At 40.5% G+C, this 13,602-nt stretch overlaps 1 protein-coding gene across 2 annotated transcripts in view; it reads left to right on the forward strand.

Annotated features, from left to right (window-relative positions):
• Positions 1 to 3,715: 3,715 nt before the first annotated feature.
• COMMD2 (COMM domain containing 2) overlaps positions 3,716 to 13,602 on the forward strand; it is a 15,229-nt gene continuing 5,342 nt past the window's right edge. The window contains exons 1-4 of one of the 2 annotated variants that reach the window (XM_025377403.1): positions 3,716 to 3,837; positions 3,928 to 4,005; positions 4,727 to 4,809; positions 5,356 to 5,529. In XM_025377403.1, coding sequence (XP_025233188.1) covers positions 3,771 to 3,837; positions 3,928 to 4,005; positions 4,727 to 4,809; positions 5,356 to 5,529 — 402 coding nt within the window. In that variant the 5' untranslated portion in view covers positions 3,716 to 3,770. Of the gene's footprint in view, positions 4,006 to 4,726; positions 4,810 to 5,355; positions 5,530 to 13,602 lie in introns of both variants that reach the window. The other variant, XM_025377402.1, reaches the window with a different exon arrangement.

The raw sequence follows: 13,602 nt of genomic DNA on the forward strand, positions 1-13,602 counted from the left end.
TTTTGAGGCAATTTACTAAGATGATTATAAGATAGATTTTGGTACAACAGTCGGAGGCACCTAAAATCTAAGGCTCATTCTAAAAAAATGCCTTTGAGTTCCCAGTTAGATATTGCAAGGTTGGGGCACAAAGGTTAACACAAACACACACACACATGCATGTGCACACACTCACACACACACACTCACACATAGATGATTCTACAGGGATGTTGTAAGGCAGCATGTGTATAGGTATTAGTTCACTATAGAGAAAACAAGAGATGATAGTGACCGGCAGGAGGCATAGCAGAAATTCTGGGGTGTTGTAACATTCTATTTCTTGTTCTGGAGTAATAGGTGTGTTTAATTTGAGAAAATTCAATAATGAGTATTTTAAAAATCTGTACCCTTTTCTGTTTGCATTTATAATACAATTTTTTAATGAATTAAATATTTTTTTAAAATCTCAGGAGCTAATTCATGCATTTGGTGCCAGCTTTAGAGTCATGAGAAGGTGGATGGTGTGAGTGAGGCTTGTCACCACGTTAATGTCCTCTTGACAGTGTAGTGAATTGAGCTGTAATTCCTTGCAGGGGGTGATAATATTTTATGTGTCATTGAAACACAGCTAAGGAAATACCCTGTGCAGGGATTCTGGGCTAGAATACTGAAGAAGGAGAAAAAGATGAGAAAATGTAAGAGAAAAGAAAGACACATGAGCTGGAGGGGGATATAAAGATGCAGAGAGAATATGAGGGGATAATTGACATGAAGCTTTGTTCCCTACCAGCATCAAGTGAAAAAAATACTGAGTATTTATTCTTTGTTCACATTCGCCCTGGAAGTAAGATTGCATGAAGTGACATTAAGACTGTATATATTTATAATGTAAATCTAATTGTAGAGCATTAGTATTAACATACACATGATACGCTGGGACATTTATTCTCAGCCTGATTCTTTCAAATTAGAGTTAACATGTATTCTCTGTGCTTCCTTGTCATTTTGTTCATTTTTCAAGTATTGCTATTCATCACACTGTATTGGAATTACTTCATTATCTGTCTCCCTCACTTTTCTGACACCTCCTAGAGGGCAAGGACATTGTTTTATTCATCTACAAATTGCCAAAGCGTAGCATATCTTTGAACCTTTAAGGAATTGCTCAGTAAATGTTTGTTGAATTAAATGAATGGCTTTTAAGATGATTGTTTGTGAATTTATAGGAGCATAAAATCTGCCCCTATAAAATGTAAATGCTGCTGTTTGCTTAATTCTAATTTATTGTTTCATTTGATCATCAAAATCAATTTTATTAGTTCAGCTGAGTATCATAACAGTCCTGCATGGCACAGAAGGGCAGTATTAAAATACCAATTTTACAGATGAAGAGACTATGCTTATAACATAAAAACAACTTACTGGAAGTCATACAGGTAGTGTCAGAGCCAGATATGGAATCTAGAGTTTTGAGTTTTCACTCAGGTAATTTTTTCTAAAAAACTATATCACCTATGGCAACAGAAGTCACTCTATAAATTATCCTGGGGTGTTTTAACTCCCAGGCTGGTTTTTCTTGGATAAAACTTGGTTTCTTTTTTTTTTGACAGTGTCTCACTCTGTCACCCAGGCTGGAGTGCAGTGACTCCAATTTTGGCTCACTGCAACCTCTGCTTCCTGGGTTCAAGCAATTCTCATGCCTTGGGCTACCAAGTAGCTGGGACCACAGGTACATGCCACCATGCTTGGCTAATTTTTGTATTTTTAGTAGAGATGGGGTTTCACCATGTTGGTCAGGCTAGACTTGAACTTCTGCCCTCAAGTGATCCTCCTGCCTTGACCTTCCAAAGTGCTGGGTTTACAGGCATGAACCACCACACCTGGCCTAACTTGGTTCCTTGACCACGGACTTTAGACAGCCCATTGTGCCACTCCCTAGTCTCACCTTCACCTCACCTGTCCTCACTTCATTCCCTGAGATTACAGAGAAGAAAGGCCATTTCATATTGGCATACTACTGTAACTATTTGCAAATTCATTTCAGCATTCCTATTCCCTAAATATGTACAGTTCTTGAATACCTCTTTTGAATCAGTTGAAACGGGTTTTTACTGTACTCTCACTAATTCTCTCATTAATTAACTAGTTCAATACATTTTGTGACATGTGTTCATTGTACACTTGTAGAAGAGTCACGATTTTACCTGTTCTGAAAATTATTCTTTAATAATGGATGTTTTCTCAATAATGTATGAATAAAGGCAACTTCAGGAAATGATGCAATTTTTGCTGATCTGCAATCCACAGTCTAAGTAAAAATTATGTTCTCTCTGCAAATGCTACTTCAAGACCTAATTAATAAGTTCAAGGACCTGTCTTTCTGTGCCACAGTGGAAGAAACAATTTCAGTCAGATGTGAAGGACAAAGTAGACACAGAGAAGTTAATTGAAAACCTCTTCCAATTTTTAGTCTGCCTGGGAGACTCAGAATATAGAAAGAGTTGTCTCAAGCCTCAGAAAAGACATATGAAGAGTCTCCTCCCCTTCCCCTCTCCTCCTCCACGCCCTCCATTTTAAAGGGGTTGGGATTTGAAGAATCATATTCCTATCAATTAGCAACTTTATAGTCTCTTATCTTTGAACCACAGTAGGTGAGAAGAGAGAGTTGGAAAAGGAACTAAATTATCACAGGCCCTAAACACTTTTTTAAAAACATTGCTCTGGGCCACGTGTGGTGGCTCACGCCTGTAATCCCAGCATTTTGGGAAGCCGAGTCGGCTGGATGACTTGAGGTCAGGAGTTCAAGACCAGCCTGGCCAACATGGTGAAATCCCATCTCTACTAAAAATACAAAAATTAGCCAGGCATGGTGGTGGGCACCTGTAATCCCAGCTACTCAGGAGGCTGAGGCAAGAGAATCGAGTGAACCCGGGAGTTGGAGGTTGCAGTGAGCTGACATCCCGCCACTGCACTCCAGCCTGGGAGTGAGGCTCTATCCAAAAAAAAAAAAGAGAGAGATAGAGAGAGAAAAAGACATTGCTCTGAATCCTGTAAGCAGCGGTCATTGTCATCATTATCTTTATCCTAATTTATAATCACTCATAAACCTTGTCACAAGCTTTCAGCCTGGTAGGTGGAAGGATGGGCTTTGGAGCAGGTAAGTGAGGGATCTAACCCTTTCCTTCTAGCTCTGTCACAGGCTTTGTCATATAATCTCTGGAACTTTGTCTCTTTATCTGTAAAAACAAAGCCAAGGCTGTTGAGGATATTAACTGAGATACATTTAAGATAACATATACAGAAGCTCTGTGGAAACTATTAGCTTTATAAAAGTGTCAGTTGCTGGACTTATCTCTCAGTTTCCTTATCTCTCGGGGAAATTATAATGGAACCTATCTCACAGGGTTCTTGTGAACTCCAAATGTATTTAATAAATGTAAGAACACTTCCTGACACGGTTAGTGCTTAACAAATGTGAGCTATTGATATTCATGTATGCTCCACGAGGGGGCGTGTCGGATTGGAAACACTTTTTCATCTCCCACAGAGCCTAGCACCTTGCACCCAGCCGGCACTCACTACACCTTTGCGGGATGATTTACAAAAGGCAGAACGTTCTGACCTTAGCCTGCGCCGCAGGGGGCGTCCGAGTGTAGGGCGTTAGTTCGTAGGCCGGAACCCAAAGCTCCGGACGCTGCGACGCCGGAGCCTCTAGGCGCCTGGACACCGGCGCCGGAAGAGGGGAAGGCGGGGTCCGCGCTGCGGGGTGAAATCGTAGGACAGTGAAGATGCTGCTGGAGTTGTCCGAGGAGCATAAGGAGCACCTGGCCTTCCTGCCTCAAGTGGACAGCGCGGGTCAGAGGGTGTGGGGGCGGTGTTCTGTGGGCTGGGGAGGAGGTCAAAGGCAGCGCCCGGCACTCAACAGCCTTCTGACTTTCATTGCAGTGGTCGCCGAGTTTGGGCGGATTGCTGTGGAATTCCTGAGGCGCGGCACAAACCCAAAAATCTACGAAGGCGCTGCCAGTAAGAAGGGGAAGGGGACGGCTCCGCAGGCTGCCAGGGCGGTTGCGATCCATTCCCTGTCTCCCGGGAGAGAAAGGGATTATTGTGACTCCTAGGATCTTGTTCCGATTGTAGTAGAATAAAACCAGCAGAGCTCCTCAGTCAGGGTGCAAATCCTGCCCGTCTCTGAAGGAGCTGTGAGATTGTTAAAGCTTCTATTAAATCAGTTTTCTTATGGTAAAATGTACATACATAATACCACCTTACTTTCAGAAATACTGAAAAGTATTTTGTATAAATATACCAAAGTCTGTGGAATAGCTGGGTCAACTGTAAATATGCAAGTATTTGGTTATCATTATTAGTTGTTCAGAAATCCGCTTCTGCTAAAAAAGTGTTGTTTTCCCCTGGGTAAGAGGCAGCCTTTGGGATTAAGTCAATCCCTGTCGAGTTCCTCTTCCGCCAGACTTGAAGGAGCTGCGCTTTCAAGAGAAGGGCTACGCACCTTATACTAGTCTCCACAGTACTGCGTTTTGTTAAGAAGGTTACATGGTGGGAAATACCAATGGCATTTGGCTGGGAGTGGAATGAGAAGGAACATGAGCCTCTGGCCAACTTACTATTTTTCGTGCAGTGTTTGAAAACATGTAGTAATAAATAGTGTTTATTTTTAAAGACAAATATGAACAAGATAAATACCACAGTAGTAATTTATTTGCTTGTTTTCACTTTTCTTTCTCAGGAAAACTGAATGTGAGTAGTGACACTGTCCAGCATGGTGTGGAAGGATTAACGTATCTCCTCACTGAGAGCTCAAAGCTCATGGTAAGGGTTTCTCTGGACTGTTTTGTATTGCCTGGATTCTTAAGAAAAGTCTGGTGTACTCTACATCATAGTCTTGGCAGGTACCTGTGGATTTTAATCATGTTGTTAATGGTTTATAATCGATTTTTTGAAGACATACCTAAAAAATAAAAATCATATAATATCTACTGATACAAATACCTCTTGCTGGTATAAATAGCTAGTATAGAAGTACCTCTAATTTTGCATGTTGTTAAACCATTTATGTATCCTAAGAGGAGGGAGACTGTATTAATATTTTGTTTGCATATCAGCAGTGTCTGGCTTGATGAAGAATAGGAAGGGAAACTGGGCATCTTAACAATTCTTTCCATTTTATACTTTAATAAAGTACTTTTATGTATCAGTAACTTGGATTTTGGAATGGTGAGCAGTGGTTATCTTTAAGGAATGCTGTTTCTTTTACTAGACAGAATAAATTAGAGTATATCATATTCTTTTGTGTATTTCAAGTATTTTAGCTAGACAAAGATAAATTTTGATGTTCTTTAAACTCAATTCACTTAGATTTCTGAACTGGATTTCCAAGACTCTGTTTTTGTTCTGGGATTCTCTGAAGAATTAAACAAATTGTTGCTTCAGCTTTATCTGGACAACAGAAAAGAGATCAGAACTATTCTAAGTGAATTGGCACCAAGTCTTCCCAGTTATCATAACCTTGAATGGCGACTAGATGTACAGGTATAGTATTTTTAAAATTAACTTGATGTAGAATATAAGAATTATTTTAGGTTTGTGTCCTGTTTATTGGATTCTTTACCACCTTAACTAAGATCCGGTTTGAAACTTTGTTTTTTAATGTTCATTTTTAGGCCATTTCACAAATAGTTCATTTCTTTTATTTTCAGTGTGTTCAAATCAGTTTAATTTGCAAAGTTTGCAAGAAATCGGTTATTTTAGAAAAGGAGATGGTTATGTAGATTTTTTAGATTGGTGCCTAGATGTTTAAAAACTTTTCTGTTTAAATTTAACAGATGTAGAAAAGTGCACAGGTCACTGTACCACTCAATGAATTATCACATGGCGCATTTAACTGTGACTTATACCCCAGAAGCATCCTCCTTGCCTCCTAACTAATTACTGCCCCTTCCCTCCTTTCCAAAGGTAACCAGCATCCTGACTTCTAACACAAATTACATTTACCTGCCTTTTAACTTTGTATATATGGAATGTTTCAGTAAATATTCTTCTGTACCTGGCTTCTCTCACAATATTATTTTCGTGAGATTCATCTTTCAGTTGATTTTAAAGTCACATAAACAAAAGGGTGTATTCAGACCATTGCTTATAGTCCTTTATTAAGCAGAGAGCGATAAATTAGTAGATGTGTATTGAATGCCATCTATTTGCTGATTAGAGGTGTGCTAAATGCTTTGAGACACAAAAGAAGTGTAAAATACTTTCAACTGGAAAAGATGGTATCACCTTGGTTAGGGATATTAGGTGTTCTGAAAATAACTAGTAATTAAAGGAGCTTATAAAATAAGGTTCTTGATGGGGAAAGAAGAATATAATTATATAAATGAAGATGACAACTGTTTCAAAAAAAAAAAAAAAAAAAACCCGACAACAACAACACGTGTAATTGTGTGTATGTGCTGGCATGATCCAAGAAGGCTTCCAGCAAAAGGAAGTGAAATTTCAGAAGGATGAATGAATAGAGAAAATTAGGGTAAATATTCTTAGTAGAGAAGGCAGAATATGTTGTAAAGACCCACATGGATATGGAAATGACAGATAAATATGTATTACAGTGCACTTGTTTTCAAATTTGACTTCATATTGGAATAACCTGGGGAGCTTTACAGAAATTCTGATGTTTGTGTGTAATACCCAGAGATTCTGATTTATTGGTATAGAGTTCGGCCTGAGCATCAGGATTTTTTAAAGCTTATTTTCACCCAGGTAACTCTAATGTGCAATAGTTTGGAAACCCCTGTTGTAGTGGCTTCTTCTGATTCAAATGGAGGTAATGTCCAAATAGGTTATAGAAAGTTGGTTAGAGGGGTTTAGATCTGACATAGCAGACGATAGGAAGCCCTTGTAGATATTTGGATAAGAGAGTAACATTAAGGCCATGCGCAGTGGCTCACGCCTGTAATCCCAGCACTTTGAGAGGCCAGGGCAGGCAGATCGCCTGAGGTCAGGAGTTCGAGACCAGCCTGGCCAACATGGTGAAACCCTATCTCTACTAAAAATACAAAAATTAACTGGGCGGGGTGCAACATGCCTGTAGTCCCAGCTACTTGGGAGGCTGAGGCAGGAGAATTGCTTGAACCCAGGAGGTGGAGGTTGCAATGAGCTGAGATTGTGCCGTTGCCCTCCAGCCTGGGCAACAAAGGGAGACTTCATCTCAAAAAAAAAAGAGAGAGACGGTAACCTTAAAAAACAATCATGTAGGAAAGTTAATCTAGCACCCCTGGGCAGAGAGTGAAGGTGGGAATTCAAAATATGAGGAGCATCAGGCCTTTACACATTATGTTTACTCTATATGAAATGCTTTTTCTGCTTTGCTACTTCTTCTTGACTTGACTTTCTTATCCTTGTAAGTCTTAGCTTAAATCAGGGCTCAACAAACTATGGCCTGTGGGCCAAATCTGGCTTGCTACCTATTTCTGTAAATAAAGTTTTTTTGGGATACAGTCATGCTCCTTTGTTATGTATTATTTATGGCCGCTTTCAAAGTACAAGGGCAGAGTTAAGTAGATGTGCCAGAAACTGTATGGTCTGCAAAGCCTAAAATATTATCTGGTTCTTTATAGAAAGGGTTTATAGAAAGGATGGCTGCTTTCAAAGTACAAGGGCAGAGTTGAGTAGTTGTGCCAGAAACTGTATGGTCTGCAAAGCCTAAAATATTATCTGGTTCTTTATAGAAAGGGTTTGTGCTCCAAATGATGTCTCCCTTTGGGAGAAATGCCCCCTGCCACTAGACACAGTTAAATTTTGGTGGCATTTGTGTTTTCTTTTCATGACACCTGTGCTTCCTCTTTTGGCAAGTCATCTCACTTATATGTACCTGGTTTTTTGTTTTTTTATTTTTTGTTTGACTAAACTGTAAACACTGGGATAGCAGGGACCATGCATGTCCTATATCTCTTTCTTCAAAGCCTCAACATCTCCTCCATGCTCCACATGCTTAGCTGTTGACCTTGCTTCCAACTTGACTAATAAAGAGAAGCAAACAGAAAGAACTCCCACACGCACCTGTCACCGCATCTTTCAGCCTGTATCAGGACCCATTTGCTCCACTTGTCTTCTCTCCTGTTCCTCTTGATGAAGTGCCCATGCTCTTATCTACAGGCAGCCTTTTCCCTTGTATACCTCAGTCCATCTGCATTTCCCCCCATGAGGACATAGTTCTAGCAATTATTCCCTCTTTTACCTGTGTCATACTTGGTTTGCCTCTCCCTTCTGCACACAGTCAGAAACCCAGTCTTGACTCCATGTACTCCTCCTGCTGCTGCTCCATTATTTTGCTCCTCTTTATACTAAGACTTTTTTTTTTTCCCCAGACAGTCTCACTCTGTTGCTCAGGCTGGAGTGCAGTGGTGTGATCTCCGCTCACTGCAACCTCTGCCTCCTGGGTTCAAGTGATTCTCCTGCCTCAGCCTCCCAAGTAGTTGGGATTACAGTGGGATTCCAGGTGTGTGCCACCACGCCTGGCTAATTTTTGTATTTTTAGAAGAGACGGGGTTTCACCATGTTGGCCAGGCTGGTCTCAAACTCCTGACCTGAAGTGATCCACCTGCCTCGGCCTCCCCAAGTGCTGGGATTACAGGCGTGAGCCACCACGCCCGGCCTACACTAAGACTTCTTGAAAGAGTTGTCTCTCTGTTTGTATACTCTCTCTTCCTGTTATCTCTTAAACTTTTCCTAATCAGACTTCATAATCTTCACTCTACTCTCATAACTTACTCAAGGTCATCGCTTTTTAGTTTTTATGCCATTCTGTTTATTAACGCATTTGTCACAGTTAGTCACACCTTCCTACTTGAAATACTTTCTTTAGTTGCCTTCTGGGAAATAACTTCCTCTGATTCTCATCCAACTTCACAGGCTCCTCTTTCTCAATCTCCTTTGCTGATTCTATCTCATTGCCCTTTAAACATTGGGATGCCCCAAAGGTCAGTTCTGAGTCTTCATACCTTTTCCACTTACATTCTCAAGCTGGTTTCATCCAATTTGAAGTCTTAAATAATCCCCATATTCTTGGGATTCCCAAATGTATATCTTTAGTCTAGAACTATCCTCTAAACTTGAGAGTCATACAGTTGAAGCCTATTTTCATCTCCACTTTGGTAATTTGATAAGCATTCAAATGCAGTGTGTTCCAAACTGAATCCCACCTTTCTTACCCACTGATATGGTTTGGTTCTGTGTCCCCACCCAAATCTCATCTTGAATTGTAATAATCCCTATATGTCAAGGGTGGGACTAGGTGGAGATAATTGAGTCACGGGAGCAGTTTTCCCCATGCTGTTCTTGTGATAGATAGTGAGTTATCACAAGATCTACTAGTTTTATAAGGGGCTTCCTCCTTCATCTGGCATTCATTCTCTCTCCTACCGCCCTGTGAAGATGTGCATTCTGTCATGATTGAAAGTTTCCTAGGCCGGGTGCCGTGGCTCAAGCCTGTAATCCCAGCACTTTGGGAGGCCGAGACGGGCGGATCACAAGGTCAGGAGATCGAGACCATCCTGGCGAACCCAGTGAAACCCCGTCTCTACTAAAAAATACAAAAAACTAGCCGGGCGAGGTGGCGGGCGCCTGTAGTCCCAGCTACTTGGGAGGCTGAGGCCGGAGAATGGCGTGAACCCGGGAGGCGGAGCTTGCAGTGAGCTGAGATCCGGCCACTGCACTCCAGCCTGGGTGACAGAGCGAGACTGCGTCTCAAAAAAAAAAAAAAAAAAGAAAGTTTCCTGAGGCCTCCCCAGCCATGTGGAACTGTGTGTCAATTAAACTTCTTTTCTTTCTTTTTTTTATGTTTTGAGACGGAGTCTCACTCTGTCACCCAGGCTGGAGTGCAGTGGTGCGATCTCAGCTCTCTGCAAGTTCCACCTCCCGGGTTCACACCATTCTCCTGCCTCAGCCGCCCCAGTAGCTGGGATCACAGGCACGTGCCACCACACCTGGCTAATTTTTTTTGTATTTTTAGTAGAGACAGGGTTTCACCCTGTTAGCCGGGATGGTCTCAATCACCTGACCTTGTGATCTGCCCGCCTTGGCCTCTCAAAGTGCTGGGAGTACAGGTATGAGCCACCGCGCCCGGCCTTCTTTTCTTCATAAATTACCCAGTCTCGGTTATTTCTTCATAGCAGTGTAAGAAAGGACTAATACACCCCCTCCCTGCTGAAACTGCTCCTTCCACAGCCTCTCCCATCTCAGATGATACGTCCATTCTTTGAATCACACAGGCCAAAAATACTTGGACTTTTTCTTGACTCTTCTCCTTGCCCTTCATCTAGTCCATCTGCAAGTCAGTTTCTTAAAAAGGTATCCACAGTCTGACCACTTCCCTTCTATGGTTTGAAAAAAAAAATTAGGAAATTTCACACCAGAATTATAATTTTTAGCAACTTTTGAAAAAATTAGAAGTTCAGGCGGCACTAGAGCCACACTCCCACATGGCCTTAATCAGTTCAAGATAGAGTGAATTTAAGGTGATGACAGCTTGTTTAAGTTGCAGTCTCTACAGTAGTTGAGGATATGGGCCTAAATCTTGGATGCCGGATTAGTTGAAATCACATATGAGAATGATTTCTCTGACATCTGAACTGAATCTCATTGGTTGCTCATGGCTAATAGAAATAAAAGCCAGTAATTAAGCGTGGTTTTAGGAAAAACAACCACTAGCACAACACAATGTCACTGAAAGTAAGAGCAACATTTAAGAATAGCGGGATCATCAGGGGAGTAAGAGTTAAGACAAAAGCCTTAGGATTTGGACAGAAGAAAGATGTACCTGTCTTACTGTATCTTCAAATTTTACACTTGGGATAGAGTGGCCAGCATAGAGAGAATATCCCATTGTCATGAGCATCTTAAGGTATGTGCAGATAAACAATTAAAAAGATAATCTCTTATGTCCCATTAATCCATTCTTGCTTCTATACATCTATTCAGTTATCAAACCATTTATTGAATGTCTAGTGTGTGCTAGGCCTTGTGGACATAGCAGTGCTTGCCTTTAAGTCCTCACAGTCTTTCAGTAAGAGGGAGACCAAAAAATAAAATTTCATTAGAAATCAGCAATTATAATCAAGTGTGATAAGTGCTTGAATAGGCATGAACACAGGATGTGGTATAAGCCAGACTGTAGGCTCCAGGAGGGCAAGTATTGTGTCTTGTTCATTACTGTGTGCCCAGCACAATACCTGGCATATAATAGGCATTTGGTGCTGAATAGAAAGAATGGGTGGCAAGGGCAGTTAAGTGGCTTCTTAAATTATTTATCAGATATTTCTTGTACCCCTAACATGTGCCAGGTGTTGTGGATACAGCAAATAACAAAACAGTTCATTCTCTGGGGGACTTCATAAGCAGCAAGTCTTGTGGGGTTCGTGGGGGAAATGACTGGATAAGCCTTTATATTTAGATCCTTTCACAATAACCTGGTGGAGATATGGGGATGGTCATGTATGTGGCTCAGCGGTAATTTATCTTGTAGATCTTTACCTGTCTCTTGTGTGCGAATGCCCCCTGACTTTTGGGGTGCAATAGGCTTTAATAGTTCTTTTTTTGACTTTATTAATTTGCTTTGAGTGTGTCCATTATGAAGACATTTTTGCAAGTTAAAATTAAGAAATTGAATTTTCTAAAATTAAACTCGAGAGCTCATTTACCCAGTGAAATGAGTTTGAATCACTACACTATTGGTAGGACTAGTACAGTTTAAGGTTGAGGGTATACCGAATGAATGTTGCTTCTTATGGAGAAATGCATTTAAGGGCTAAAAAAGCTACTACTCAGAGCTCATTGAGTTCCTCAGCTTATTTGTTGAAACCATTGCATAGAATTTTAACTGGAGTGGATTCTTCTGCTCATAGAGAAAGGCAGATCAGATAAGACTAGCTAAATGTCTAGGAAACTAGTAACTACATACGGCGCCTTTCATGTTTAAGTAACTGACTTGTCTCATGGAGACTGGTAGTGATGGACAATTACCACCTAATTATTGTGCAGTCACTTATGGGAATCAAATTAATCATCATAGCTTAGTGTCTAGTAGGAACATTTCCCCAGACTTAATAAATTGCCAACACAATTGATGTCCTTGTTAATAGCATTAGTAACTGAATGTACCACCATCTGAGACTGATGCCGGAGGATGTTAGGGCCGGTCCATTTACAACTACTTCAAAGCATTCTTTTCCTGTCCTGCCCACATATTGTTTGCTCTGAGGCTAAACAGAGAACTGAATTCTTTCAGGAACTGTAGCTACATGAAATATAACTTATGTATCCTGTTTCCTACTTGATGTTTTTTGCCAGAATACCCTTTTCAGTGCCTTTGAGGTATGGCCCTTCAAAGTAAAGGTTTTTTGATTTTTTTTCTAATTTGCATTGAAATAAGACATTTCATTTTAAAGTTGCTTTTATTGTTGTTGTGTTTACGGGGAGGAGGACAGAATCTCATCCCCAGTGAAAAAAAAAGTCCATATCAAGAACTTTGTGGGCTACTGTTCTTTGTCCTGTAGTACTGTCATTCAACTTCTTCCTGAGAAAAATGTCTTACTAGATGTTTGTTAGAGATGTTATGTAATCTCTTTTTTAGAACTGTTAAAGAATAGTATAGATATTTGTATAGGTATTTAATTTAGATATGTTGTCTAAAAATTGGAGGATAGTGGCTTTAAGTCTTTCAACAAAAAAGTCATGGCTTAATTACACACCAAATACACTCAGTCCCTGTCAGTACAGTCCCTGTCTGTCAGTGTAGAGGAAAAACAAATATAAACAGACTATAATTGAATAAATAAGTACTGTTTTCAATTATCATATGTATAATATGTATATGTGTCATAATCTATAATTATCTGTACTACAGAGGTGATCTTAAACTGGTACTTTAGCCTGCAAATACCTATTTTATGTTTGGGGACCAGCTCACCCAAAGGGATTGACGTATTGTTTGCAAATTACTTGGGGACATTAAATTCAGCCTTGGATCAGTATCTTGGGTTCTTTTGAAAGCCCAGGTTACCTAGAATTATTTGGAAGAAGTTACTAGTCAAAATATTTTATGTTACGGAATTAAATTAATCCTGAAATCTCAGGTTTAGATTTGTTATTCACTCGAAAATCTCTTCAAGTTGGAATCTAGTCTTCTTGACATGACTCCACTATTTTTGATAACTTTTTTGCTTTCTCCTATTACAAGATGTTTCAGGCTTGTCTTGTACAGTTTCTCTCCTAGACTTCAAATCAACTATTGCTTTGGATAATCCTGGTACCTTTTAATGGATAATCTAAAGACTGAAAGGACCTTCAAGTTGGTCATTGTTTGTAGTCTTGGGTTTTCTTCTTTTAAAAATATGTCAGTAGTGGCCGGGCGCGGTGGCTCAAGCCTGTAATCCCAGCACTTTGGGAGGCCGAGACGGGCGGATCACGAGGTCAGGAGATCGAGACCATCCTGGCTAACAGGGTGAAACCCCGTCTCTATTAAGAAATACAAAAAACTAGCCGGGCGAGGTGGCGGGCGCCTGTAGTCCCAGCTACTCGGGAGGCTGAGGCCGGAGAATGGCGTGAACCCGG

This window comes from Theropithecus gelada, chromosome 2 (assembly GCF_003255815.1).
Source record: "Theropithecus gelada isolate Dixy chromosome 2, Tgel_1.0, whole genome shotgun sequence".
NCBI lineage: Eukaryota > Metazoa > Chordata > Mammalia > Primates > Cercopithecidae > Theropithecus > Theropithecus gelada.